Here is a 13,106-nt window from a genome sequence, read left to right on the forward strand (position 1 = left end):
CAGCCAATATACCATAATCTACAAATATGGTAAGCACGTGTCAGCTTAAAATTAAAAGGGAGCTAAAAAATTTAATGAAATTTAATAATTTGATTTTAAGGTTTTTAATAAAACAATTATTCTACTCGCGCATCCAACGCGCGCTCGTGGAATAATTGTTAAAGATCATATGATCGTCGTTGTTATTATCGAAATTAGCACCCAACGAGATGTTTTGCCCAAGACTACAAGCAAATCCTCGGGTCCTGCCGTCAAGGAAAACAACTTTCATCTTTCTGTTGGGAAACCGCTCTTGATTTTTTTCCTTTTTTCTTTTTATCTATGTGCCGACCACCCGGCTTGTTTTTTTTTTTTGCTTTTTTTTTTTTTTTCTATTAACGATATTCAATATCTGCTTTTAAGCCGGTTTACAGGCGACGATATTATCATCTATAATTCAGGCGCGTAGCGTGGTCATTTTTTCAAGTACGCACAAGTGTATATGATCTAGAAACCTAAGAGAACTGAGCGAAAAATACTGCGTTCTTTATTTCTTGTTCGAAATAGTTGTGTGAATACAAGCAAAGAACAAAGCGTCTCGCCCTTATTTTGAGCAAACTTGGCGCAAACACAACATTGTTATCAAAATTTTCTGGTCACCTCAAGTACGCACGTGCGTATATGCGTATAGGACGCTACGCGCCTGTAATTTTGGGCTTGTCTCTCATATACCGGGTTCTGAAATAATCAATAATTAACAGATGGATGTAAAAGTGGGCAAAGAGGACCGGTGAGTACAGAGGACCAGAGGAACAGTAGGAACAGTGGGCAAAGAGGATCAGTGGAACACTAGGAACAGTGGACACAAAGGACCAGTGGAACAGTGGGCGCAGAGGACTAGTAGAAAAGTGGGTACAAAGGACCAGTGGAACAGTGGGCACAGAGGACCAGAGGAACAGTGGGCGCAGAGGACCAGTGGAACAGTGAGCACAGGGGACCAGTGGAACAGTGGGTACAAAGGACCAGGGGAACAGTGGGTACAGAGGACCAGAAGAACAGTGGGCACAGAGGACTAGTGCAACAGTGGGCACAGAGGACCAGAAGAACAGTGGACACAGAGGACCAGAAGAACAGTGGGCACAGAGGACCAGAAGAACAGTGGGCACCTAGGACCAGAAGAACAGTGGGCATAGAGGACCAGAAGAACAGTGGGCACAGAGGACCAGAGGAACAGTGGTTACAGAAGACCAGAGGAACAGTGGGCACAGAGGACCAGGGGAACAGTGGGCACAGAGGACCAGAAGAACAGTGGGCACAGAGGACCAGAGGAGAAGTGGGTACAGAGGACCAGAGGAACAGTGGGCACAGAGGACCAGAAGAACAGTGGGCACAGAGGACCAGAAGAACAGTGGGCACAGAGGACCAGAAAAACAGTGGGTACAGAGGACCAGAGGAACAGTGGGCACAGAGGACTGGTGGAACAGTGGGTACAGAGGACCAGGAGAACAGTGGGTACAGAGGACCAGGGGAACAGTGGACACAGAGGACCAGAAGAACAGTGGGCACAGAGGACCAGAAGAACAGTGGGTACAGAGGACCAGAGGAACAGTGGGTACAGAGGACCAGAGGAACAGTGGACACAGAGGACCAGAAGAACAGTGGGTACAGAGGACCAGAGGAACAGTGGGTACAGAGGACCTCAGGAAGAGTGGGCACAGAGGACCAGAGGAACAGTGGACACAGAGGACCAGAAGAACAGTGGGCACAGAGGACCAGAGGAACAGTGGGCACAGAGGACCAGAAGAACAGTGGGTACAGAGGACCAGAGGAACAGTGGGCACAGAGGACCAGAAGAACAGTGGGCACAGAGGATTAGTGTAACAGTCGGTACAGAGGACCAGAAGAACAGTGGGTACAGAGGACCAGAGGAACAGTGGGTACAGAGGATCAGAGGAACAATGGGCACAGAGGACCAGAGGAACAGTGGGCACAGAGGACCAGAGGAACAGTGGGTACAGAGGACCAGAGGAACAGTGGGCACAGAGGAACAGAGGAGCAGTGGGTACAGAGAACCAGAGGAACAGTGGGTACAGAGGATCAGAAGAACAGTGGGCACAGAGGACCAGAGGAACAGTGGGCACAGAGGAACAGAGGAGCAGTGGGTACAGAGGACCAGAGGAACAGTGGGCACGAGGACCAGAAGAACAGTGGGCACAGAGGACCAGAGGAACAGTGGGCACAGAGGACCAGAGGAGCAGTGGGCACAGAGGACCAGAGGAACAGTGGGCACCGAGGACCAGAATAACATTGGCACAGAGGACCAGAAGAACAGTGGGTACAGAGAACCATAAGAACAGTGGGCACAGAGGACCAGAGGAACAGTGGGCACAGAGGACCAGAGGAACAGTGGGCACCGAGGACCAGAATAACATTGGCACAGAGGACCAGAAGAACAGTGGGTACAGAGAACCATAAGAACAGTGGGCACAGAGGACCAGAGGAACAGTGGGCACAGAGGACTAGTGCAACAGTGGGCATAGAGGACTAGAGAAACAGTGGACACAGACGACCAGAAGAACAGTGGGCACAGAGGACCAGAGGAACAGTGGGCACAGAGGACCAGAGGAACAGTGGGCACAGAGGACCAGAGGAACAGTGGGCACAGAGGACTAGTGCAACAGTGGGCACAGAGGACCAGAAGAACAGTGGACACAGAGGACCAGAAGAACAGTGGGCACAGAGGACCAGAAGAACAGTGGGCACCTGGGACCAGAAGAACAGTGGGCATAGAGGACCAGAAGAACAGTGGGCACAGAGGACCAGAGGAACAGTGGTTACAGAAGACCAGAGGAACAGTGGGCACAGAGGACCAGAAGAACAGTGGGCACAGAGGACCAGAGGAGAAGTGGGTACAGAGGACCAGAGGAACAGTGGGCACAGAGGACCAGAAGAACAGTGGGCACAGAGGACCAGAAGAACAGTGGGCACAGAGGACCAGAAAAACAGTGGGTACAGAGGACCAGAGGAACAGTGGGCACAGAGGACTGGTGGAACAGTGGGTACAGAGGACCAGGGGAACAGTGGACACAGAGGACCAGAAGAACAGTGGGCACAGAGGACCAGGGGAACAGTGGACACAGAGGACCAGAAGAACAGTGGGCACAGAGGACCAGAGGAACAGTGGACACAGAGGACCAGAGGAACAGTGGGCACAGAGGACCAGAAGAACAGTGGGTACAGAGGACCAGAGGAACAGTGGGTACAGAGGACCAGAGGAACAGTGGACACAGAGGACCAGAGGAACAGTGGGTACAGAGGACCAGAAGAACAGTGGGCACAGAGGACCAGAAGAACAGTGGGCACAGAGGACCAGAGGAACAGTGGGCACAGAGGACCAGAAGAACAGTGGACACAGAGGACCAGAGGAACAGTGGGCACAGAGGACCAGAAGAACAGTGGACACAGAGGACCAGAGGAACAGTGGGCACAGAGGACCAGAAGAACAGTGGACACAGAGGACCAGAGGAACAGTGGGCACAGAGGACCAGAAGAACAGTGGGCACAGAGGACCAGAAGAACAGTGGGCACAGAGGAACAGAGGAGCAGTGGGTACAGAGGACCAGAGGAACAGTGGGCACGAGGACCAGAAGAACAGTGGGCACAGAGGACCAGAGGAACAGTGGGCACAGAGGACCAGAGGAGCAGTGGGCACAGAGGACCAGAGGAACAGTGGGCACCGAGGACCAGAATAACATTGGCACAGAGGACCAGAAGAACAGTGGGTACAGAGAACCATAAGAACAGTGGGCACAGAGGACTAGTGCAACAGTGGGCACAGAGGACCAGAGGAACAGTGGGCACAGAGGACTAGTGCAACAGTGGGCACAGAGGACTAGTGCAACAGTGGGCACAGAGGACTAGAGAAACAGTGGACACAGACGACCAGAAGAACAGTGGGCACAGAGGACCAGAGGAGCAGTGGGTACAGAGGACCAGAGGAACAGTGGGTACAGAGGACCAGAGGAACAGTGGGCACAGAGGACTAGTGGAAAAGTGGGCACAGAGGATCAAAGGAACAGTGGGTACAGAGGACCAGAGGAACAGTGGGTACAGAGGACCAGAGGAACAGTGGGCACAGAGGACTAGTGGAACAGTGGGTACAGAGGACCAGTGGAAGAGTGGGCACAGAGGACTAGTGGAACAGTGGGTACAAAGGACCAGGGGAACAGTGGGTACAGAGGACAAGAGGAACAGTGGGCACAGAGAACTAGTGGAACAGTGGGTACAAAGGACCAGGGAAACAGTGGGCACAGAGGACCAGAGGAACAGTGAGCACATAGGACTAGTGGAACAGTGGGTGCAAAAGACCAGGGAAACAGTGGCTACAGAGGACCAGAGGAACAGTGGGCACAGAGGACTTTGTAACACAATTTTCCACGCCGATGATCATAATCATTCTTATCTTTAGTAGTCTGTGAACTGTTTTTCTATCATATTTTTCATGAAGAACATGGAAAAGAGGGAAAACAGAATTGAAGAAAAGAAAAAAAATGGGTCTTACTTTGGTCACATTTTAGAATAGCAAAACACACTTTTGCTCTTTTTTTGGGGGGGGGGATTAGGGTTGAGGAAAGGGGAGGGGGAGAAGTTCGGATGGTAACAAGTCGTTGCAACCCTTTTGCTTTAGTTGCTATTTTTGGCAAAACTATTCTCGGTATGACCTGGAACCAGGTGAGAGGTTTACTTAGCGTCTTAATTAGGTTTTGCCCCGTTGTCATGACTTTTTCGACAAGAAGTTTATATCTTAAACAAGTAGTTTTAGTGGTAATAGTGTCATCAAATGCCAAAAACGCAAAAGAATTGCACAGAGGCTGACATTAAAGGAGGACCTGTAGTCAGACAGATGTAACTAGAAATCATTCTTTCGACTCTCGCAACTTCGCCGTCTAAAACAAAAGCACATAGTTTAGTGTTACGAGTTCTATGGCAGTTTGGGACCTCGTTAACCCCTAACATTCTCAGAAAGGATCTCCATGTAATTTCTCTCCGGGATTTCGATACAACGTCCTGCAAACGAGTTATGAGAGCAGAGGATGATGAAGGGGACCTTCTTAGTACAACCCAAATTCTTCTGACTGACCCTCAAGGAATACTACAGCAGGTAGAATGGAGAATGACTAATAGGAGTTACCGGTTAACGCAAGTGATTTTTAAAGCTGATGCTACCTGCTTTTCGGCCTTCAGTTGTGTATCAAGGTGGAAAGCTTTTGCAATCGTTATGAATGGGAGATACATTCTTGAAATGTATGTATTTTGGAATATGAAGAAAAGCAAGCGAAATCAATGTATATTTTGCCCTTTGCGTTTTGTTAGTAGGTAAGTTTAAACTCTGAATAAAGGGTGTAAGTCTCTAAATAAACTGTGGTGTTGCGTCGGTGGGGGAGTACGACAAGGCAATTTTGGCTTTATCAACCGAGTTGATAATGTAAATTGGCCACCCTGAAGAGAAACCCTTCCCTCCTCCCCCTTGCTTTGTCACTCGTCCCAGATCTTACACCAGTCCAATATGGCGACCGAATATTCGCCCCACTGAATCTCGCGCTCGAAAAAGCATGGTACATGTACCGCTTACACGTACGCCAAAATATTTACATTCTAGTTACGTTCTCAAATTACACTCAGGCATTATAACAAGATTTAGGAAAGAGTTCCATATAACCCCATACATTAATTATGCACTCCATTTCATAAAGACTAAATATAAAGGTTTCTTTGCAACACTCTATGCATACGTATGATGCACGATGAACTTCATATATTTATTCTATCTCACTCTATGCATAATTAATGTATGGGGTTATATGGCACTCTTGCCCAAGATTTATTGAAGAAAAAGTGATGACTTCGACAAGACACTGAACGAGCAAAGATTTCAGAAGTACAGGTCTGCATCAAACAGGTTTGTAGTCCAGTTTGGACTCCAGCTTCTTATTGTCGGAGACTTTACGTGCAGCTTTCATGAAATCTTCCTCGATGACGTAGTCTCTCTCAGCGCGAATAGCGAACATTCCTGAGAAAAAGAACAGAGAGTTGCCTTAACTAAAACCAATGTACAGACAGCCACAGATTTACTACCAAGCTCTGTGGTTTATTGACAGATAGAGGGACTTTCAGATAAATGCTTCTTGTCATTGGATCAAAGAAATCAATAGGCCAAGGCTACAACTTTTAGCTCAGAACTTACAACGACCCATTTAAGAATTAAAATTGGAGAAACAAGAACAAGCAAGAAGTGAACCACTTCGAAACTTTTTCCGTACCTGCTTCAGTGCATACGTTCCTCAAGTCGGCACCGTTAAATCCGTCAGACAACTTCACAACTGCTTCGTAGTCTGCAAGAAGAAAATCGTCAACAGTTACTTTTTGTGCAGACTTGATGCTACCAACTGAGAACAATTTAAGGTTGATGTTGGGTTGGGTTGGGGGGGGGGGGGGGGCGGGCGGGTAGGTGTGCAGTTGGTCCATTGTTCCATGGAAACGATCCTTGCTTTTTCAATTTCGCTTGTTGCAATACGTACTGGTATTAATCGCTAACCTCGTCCTTTCCTGGAATAACGTTTGCTCTTGTATTTTTCGATTTTGCCGAATCAGTAAGTTTTTGTTTCCGATTAATGTCACAATTACAAACTAGAAAACGAGCTATCACGTCTTTAATAACGATGACTCACTCGTGAACCACAGGTGCATGTACAGTGACTCGCGCGCGGAACGCACGTACATGTACAGTGGCTCACGCGCGGAACGCACGTGCATATACTCAAAACCAATTAAAATCAATTTGAAATTTGCAAGGAATTAATTCTATAAGAGTATGATGATAAAAAAAAAAGTGTTTACCGATCTCTCCATGCTTTGTTATCTTCGCAGAATGAATCTTTAAGATATCCATACGAGCTTGCTCATTTGGTAGCGGAATTTCTAAAGCAGAAAGAAACAAGCTCGAAAACTTCACATAAATTTGGAACTAAACATGCCCCGTGGATGTATATGAATATTCATAAGAAAAAGTTAATCTAATTTCTTTCTGAAAAGCGGTAAGATTATCTTGTACCCACCTATCTTCCGATCGAGACGGCCGGGCCTGAGGAGAGCTGGGTCGAGGGTATCTGGGCGGTTCGTTGCCATAATGATTTTCACCTGGGGAAGGAGTGGAAATAAAATATTTATTTTAAAAGAATTGCTGCATAAAAATAAATATTTCCAGAAAATTAAAAAAAAAAGATGTGTCTGGGGAAAATTGTGAAAGAGGAGACAAAGCTTAAATAAAAAAAGGAATCCTACCTGTCCCAGAGCATCAAAGCCATCCATCTGATTTAAAAGCTGCAAAGGCAGAAGACAAATTATATAAAATATTAATATCATTTACAATGGATGTATGAAGTTCATATATTTTGAACTGCGGTATTAAATACGTACGATGCACGATCCTTCGCAGTAGATAGCGCTATTTATGCACTAGCGAAAATCAGACCTGAAAAAAATCAGGCCTGTACGGGATTCGAACCACTGACCTCTGCGATACTAGTGCAGCGCTCTACCAATTGAGCTAACAAGCCAACTGGGAACAGGCCGTTAAGTTGATTCGTAATAAACCCGTGATGATAAATCAGATACAATGGATGTATGAAGTTCATATATTTTGAACTGCGGTATTAAATACGTATGATGCACGATCCTTCGCAGTATATAGCGCTATTTATGCAATAGCGAAAATCTATTGCATAAATAGCGCTATCTACTGGGAAGGATCGTGCATCATACGTATTAATATAATTGTCATCATCTCATTACTGTAAGTTATGGCTTCTATAACTGTGAGATTTCAGTAAGTCATGTAAGTGATTAGTTTAGGAGCTACAAACCTCCATAAGTGTCCTTTGTATTTCTCTATCAGCAGATGTGCCCTCTGAGAAACGCCGTCCACCTATGAGACAGAATATTCTTTTTAATCAGAAGGTCTGGTGGCAAATTAAAAATCATTTAACTACACACAAGACTTTTTTGTTGTGGCACTCTACAGGGTAAGAGGATTAGAACTTGCTTATAATATTAAATACTTGGGAACACTTTTTAACCAGATTACATACCGATAGCATCAATTTCATCCATAAAGATAATACAAGGTTCATGATCCCTGGCATAACCTGAAAATCAAGACAATCTGGTTAAAACTCAAAGCCCTTAGGATGCTGAGTAGTGGCTGTATTATTTACACTGACAACAAAAACAGCATCGTAAGAAGACTAAGTATGCTCAGTTAGCCCAATGGATAGTGTGCTGGACTGTTGTGCGGGAGGTCGCACCAACACTCAGGGTCTTAAAATAATTGAGAAGAATTTGCTACCTTTCTATAATATCTGGAAATGGTTAGATGTTCTAGTCTTCCCGTATAGGGACGAATAAATGGAGGTCCTGTCTCCTGCAGGGTTGGGGGTAGGAGATGTTAATTTCCCACGCACGAGATTACTTTGTGATGGATGTCCTCCCCAGGATGGGATGGTGGGTACAAAGGGGTTAGGTGTCAATTGGGACGAAAGCTCTGTTCCTTTCTCCTGCCACTCCCGTGACTAATGGATTAAACTAAACTAAACTAAACAGATACAGTACTGCTTTAAATAATAATTATATTGAAAAGGTCTTAACGTTAAAGCAGAACTTAATATGCTGAGGAAGACTCTGACTTGAGGTCAAAAGCTTTCTTTCTTTAATTTTGGACCATGTACCTAGAGTTGATATGATCATAATATATGAACCTAGAAATAATCTATTGTGAATGGTAATGTAAGACCACAACTACAAACTAGAGGAGCATTCACTGATCAAGAATTCAGTGATAAAGCTGATGGTCCATCTAAAAGGAAAATAAACTTTCAACAAAGGTTGTTCATTTAATCAAAATTTCCACCAAAAAATGATGACCGAACACTTTAATTCGCAAGGAAGATCCCCATCTAATTTCTTATCACAATATCAACATATGAGTAAAGGTCACAACAATGAAGGAACTAGTCCCAAAAGAGGAAATACCCTATCTTCAACAAATTCTTACAATAATCATTACAAGAGTAGCAAGGAAAATCTATGTGCTGACAATTATGATTAATGAGTTAAATAAGACAAACAGACCAAACATCTCTCTTATGAGCCTTGCACTTTCTCCAATGTATTTGTCAACAATTGCACTGGACACAACCTTTACAAAAATAAAATGCAATTAGGAATGGTGTAAAAAAAGAAGACATCACTCAAAGAAGTCACAACACAACCAGCCTCTCTTAAATCCTTCCCAGAATGCAAGCTCAATACAAATAAACATTTCCTCAAACCATATTTTGCTAAACATTGATACTGATGTTAAAAGCCTTCTATTGTTCCTTTCTTCTCTAAACAAGTCTTGTTTAACTAAAAGGCTACAGAATAGTTACCTTGAGAAAGTTTGCATCCAACTGGCTGGCCACAGCTCTTGCAAGGAGTGTCTTTCCAGTTCCTAGAGAAGAATTCACAAGAGATATCAGATGTTAAAGGGTCATGATGATTAAGGAACTGGTATAATCTATATGTTGAGTGTGGGGCTTAAAGGGTAATGAAAGACAAGACCTTTAACATAAACAGATATCTGTACTGCAGGTGACAAGAGCTGTTTGTTGGAAGAATATTGCTCAAAAACAAAAGAAAACGACATGATGTACCTCCTGTAGCAATATTCTTCAAATCAGGAAAAATATGTAAAGCCATGAAGGAAGTAACATCATTTAGAATTAGATCTTTCAAATCAATACTCCTATACAATTCACTTTGTTGGAAAAAACTGTGGTACCTGGAGGACCAAACAGAAGGCATCCTTTAGGTGGACTGATTCCAACTCGCTGAAACAATTCTGGGTTTGTCAAGGGAAGTTCTATAACCTGTGGTAAAATTGTACAGATAAGAAAATTGCAAAAGAGAAATTCTTCCTTCAACTGAAATTAAGGTTAATTTAAGAACAGATTTATAACAATATGCCTTCTACACACAATGAACAGTACAAACCTCTCTCAGTTCCCTGATCTGTTCACTGAGTCCTCCAACCTCCGAGTAAGAAATGTTTCCGGGATCTTCATGGGACATGTTGTAAACAAGTGGATCGACTTCTCTGGGAAGATGTCTGAAAAATTGCAATGAAATAAGACAGGTTACTGACTCGTGACTGTAAGGTTTCTGACTACACCTGAGCATGAGAAGATACTTTGATTTGAGTTATCACATTTCACTGGAAACCACATGTACTGTATGATTTCTGTATGTGAGTTTTAAATGCATTTCTTCATCTTTTTGTCTCCAATAACATCCTTATGTGATAAAAGCCTTTAATGAAACTCATGACTAACTGCATTTCTAGTAATCTTGATAACAACAATAAAAAGTCTTTGACTGATCATCCCTCTAAAGTGCAAAATTTTGAAAGATAAAATGGCCATGTCAGGTGGTTGATGCCTTAGATCTGGATGAGACAAGGAAACATAGAATTCCCACAAACTTAACCCTTTAACCCTCAAGCTCTGATTGCTAATTCTCCCCTCTAGTTGCTACTACTTCCTTAAAAGTAAGATAACAAAATTTGATGTACGATTAAAATATCAACTTCTACCTGATAAGTTTGAGTATTCTCATTACCTGTGTGCTAGATAATGTTTGGATATTGTAAGGAGAAGTTGAATGTTAATCACAGTACCTCATGATGGTGAGAGTTGTCATGTCCAGAGCAACTCTTGTACCTTGCTTCAGCTTCTTTTTGTCCACCTATCAAGTAAAAAGGCCACAACTTTTGCTCTTGCTCAAAGTCTGACAAACAGGTTCTTGAAGATATTTCAGGATAACAAAACTATTAGCATCCCACAAACCTGCCTCCGACAACCCACGACATAACGAGGACCATTCGTTGCTTTCACAATAACTAAGGAACAAAGACACAAAGAAAAAAAAAATCAAATTTGTGTTCTTCTGATTAAGAGTAATGAACTAGAACCTGGGAGCATTGACTGTGAAGTGTGACATCTGGGTAAAGAAGGTCCTAAAAATACTGTATGTCGTATGTCAGTAACTAACAGTGCTTTTAACAAGCACCGACGGCCAACAAAAAGCGTCGTCTACTTCGTTCAGAGAATTCAGCTACACTTTCCCTAAATTTAAATAAATAAATAAAGATTCTTTGAAAACTAAATTAAAATTCATTTTCATGGGCTTGTATGAACTTTTTACCTCAGTTTCAAAATTAAATAATTATCAAAAGATAGGATGCGACTCGTTAGTCCTGGCAATCAACTCGTTTTGGGGTGGTGTTAGGATGCAAGAGGCTTACGAAAAATTTAACTGCGTGCAAAGTATATAATCTAATTACCATCATTTGTTTATTGTGATCAGGAGTTCATTGTGGCCTGATAAATCGAACCTTGAATGAAAGCTGCTTTTTCTTGAATGACAACCACATTCGCATGTGTCATGGTATTACAAAAAGAACAGAACAAAAACAAATCGGACGCTCATTTAAGCATTTTAACTCTTATTTGAAGTCTGAGTTAAAAGCTGCCGCTAATTGATCTTATCACTGTTTCTGGTGCCTGTCTGCCGGGTGTCCTGGTGGGTAGGCAGAGAAGCTTGGAATATTTCCCACCCTCAAACTGTTTGTGGGTTTGCAGGAAAAAAAACAAAGACAAATGGATGAAAAACACAACTGTATGCTTTCTTATGGGTAGTAAGTGATACTGTTTAGCTCCATTGTTTTTAGTGTTGTAAAATAAAAAATAAATGTTGCTGTTGATAGGGAGTTTTCCTTTATCTTTTGCACTCAATTTGGTCTCCAGAACTCCAGAAATGGCATTTCAGAGCTTCCAGATGTCAAAATTTTCTGGGGGGCAAGCCCCCAGACCCCCCTAGATTAAGGGGCCTGACGGCCCCTTGTTGGTAAGGTTGGTTACTCTCACTAACCAGCTGCCTACTTGAAATTTTATTGAAACCCCTGAACTAATATTTTGTCAAGCTGAGCAAAGGTCATCATCAGAATCACTTCAATATTCTAACTTCCACCCAATAAGTTGTTTAATTGTCACTAACTTTATAATATTCCCTTAAATACTAGCCTCACTTTGACAATCAAACAAGTTTCCATACTGCCTGATACCCACGAGTAAAATGAAGGTTACAAGTTATATCTCTTTTGGTTCAATTTAATCCAGGATTCAAATTTTGTTCTTCCTCTGTAATCACAACAATTTAAATCAAGGAAAAAAATTAAAGAACAGCAGTTTTAGGGCAAGGAAATATATGCAAATTTTGTACACTGAATGTTAACAAAGCACAAGTTAACACTCTCAACTGATTGTGATCCCTATGTTTGTATCAAACTTACATTTTTCTTCAGTAAGCTGTCGCAGAACCTCCCCAACAATCTGATTGATAAAAATTAAAGGTTAGAAAAAAATATACAAATAAATAGCCAGTAAGTTATTATAACAAAACAAGGACAAAAATCGTCGAGTAAGTTGAGAATCATACCTGACCAACACTTTGTAGAGCCTTTAAATCATTTTCAGATTTGTCATACTCCTTACTTAAGTCTTTCAGTTGTTCTCTCACTTAAACGAGAAAAAAACTGTGGTTAGTTATGTTGCAAAAGAATTTTAAGAGCGGTAAGGATCACGTTCCTCAACCATCATAATTATCCTAAAAGGGGCATCATGGATGCCTAACAGCAGAAAAGTGTTGGAAGAGAAATGTATAATTTTAATTGTTTGTTATTTTCGGCTACTGCATCGCAGCATGACCAAATTCGCCAAAAATGAAATCGTAAATTTTGATTCAGACGTATTTAGGATCAAATTTTCCTTGAAACTTACTAAATTTCAATATAGCATACATACTTTCTTTTAGTCGGGCATCAAGCTCTCTGTGTTCTAACAGTTTCTTCCTGTAGTTGACTAACGCTTTCTCTCTGGCGGTCTCAGTGGTCGCCATCTTTGTTCGTGACTTAGCAGTATCCCACGAGTCAAAGCGACTTAATTTTGTGGCGGAGAACCGCTGATTAGCCAGCG

At 42.7% G+C, this 13,106-nt stretch overlaps 1 protein-coding gene across 1 annotated transcript; it reads right to left on the bottom strand.

Moving 5' to 3' along the window:
- Positions 1 to 5,664: 5,664 nt before the first annotated feature.
- Positions 5,665 to 13,095, bottom strand: LOC111330159 (26S proteasome regulatory subunit 10B). The gene is made up of 16 exons (XM_088728886.1): positions 12,936 to 13,095; positions 12,571 to 12,650; positions 12,425 to 12,464; positions 10,920 to 10,972; positions 10,751 to 10,818; positions 10,069 to 10,183; positions 9,857 to 9,944; positions 9,465 to 9,526; positions 9,166 to 9,232; positions 8,127 to 8,183; positions 7,902 to 7,963; positions 7,321 to 7,359; positions 7,095 to 7,176; positions 6,877 to 6,957; positions 6,300 to 6,371; positions 5,665 to 6,049 (listed from the first exon to the last, which is right to left on the bottom strand). The coding sequence occupies exons 1-16, from the start codon at positions 13,027 to 13,029 to the stop codon at positions 5,931 to 5,933; spliced, it is 1,179 nt and encodes a 392-aa protein (XP_088585012.1). The 5' UTR covers positions 13,030 to 13,095; the 3' UTR covers positions 5,665 to 5,930.
- Positions 13,096 to 13,106: the final 11 nt, after the last annotated feature.

This window comes from Stylophora pistillata, chromosome 7, assembly GCF_964205215.1.
Source record: "Stylophora pistillata chromosome 7, jaStyPist1.2, whole genome shotgun sequence".
NCBI lineage: Eukaryota > Metazoa > Cnidaria > Anthozoa > Scleractinia > Pocilloporidae > Stylophora > Stylophora pistillata.

Coding starts and splice junctions, on each gene's coding strand:
- LOC111330159 (XM_088728886.1), bottom strand. CDS start 13,029: ATGGCGACCACTGAGACCGCCAGAGAGAAAGCGTTAGTCAACTACAGG. Junction 10,184..10,750: donor ACAACTCTCACCATCATGAG/GTACTGTGATTA, acceptor GCAATTTTTCAG/ACATCTTCCCAGAGAAGTCG. Junction 7,177..7,320: donor GCTTTGATGCTCTGGGACAG/GTAGGATTCCTT, acceptor CTCCTTCCCCAG/GTGAAAATCATTATGGCAAC.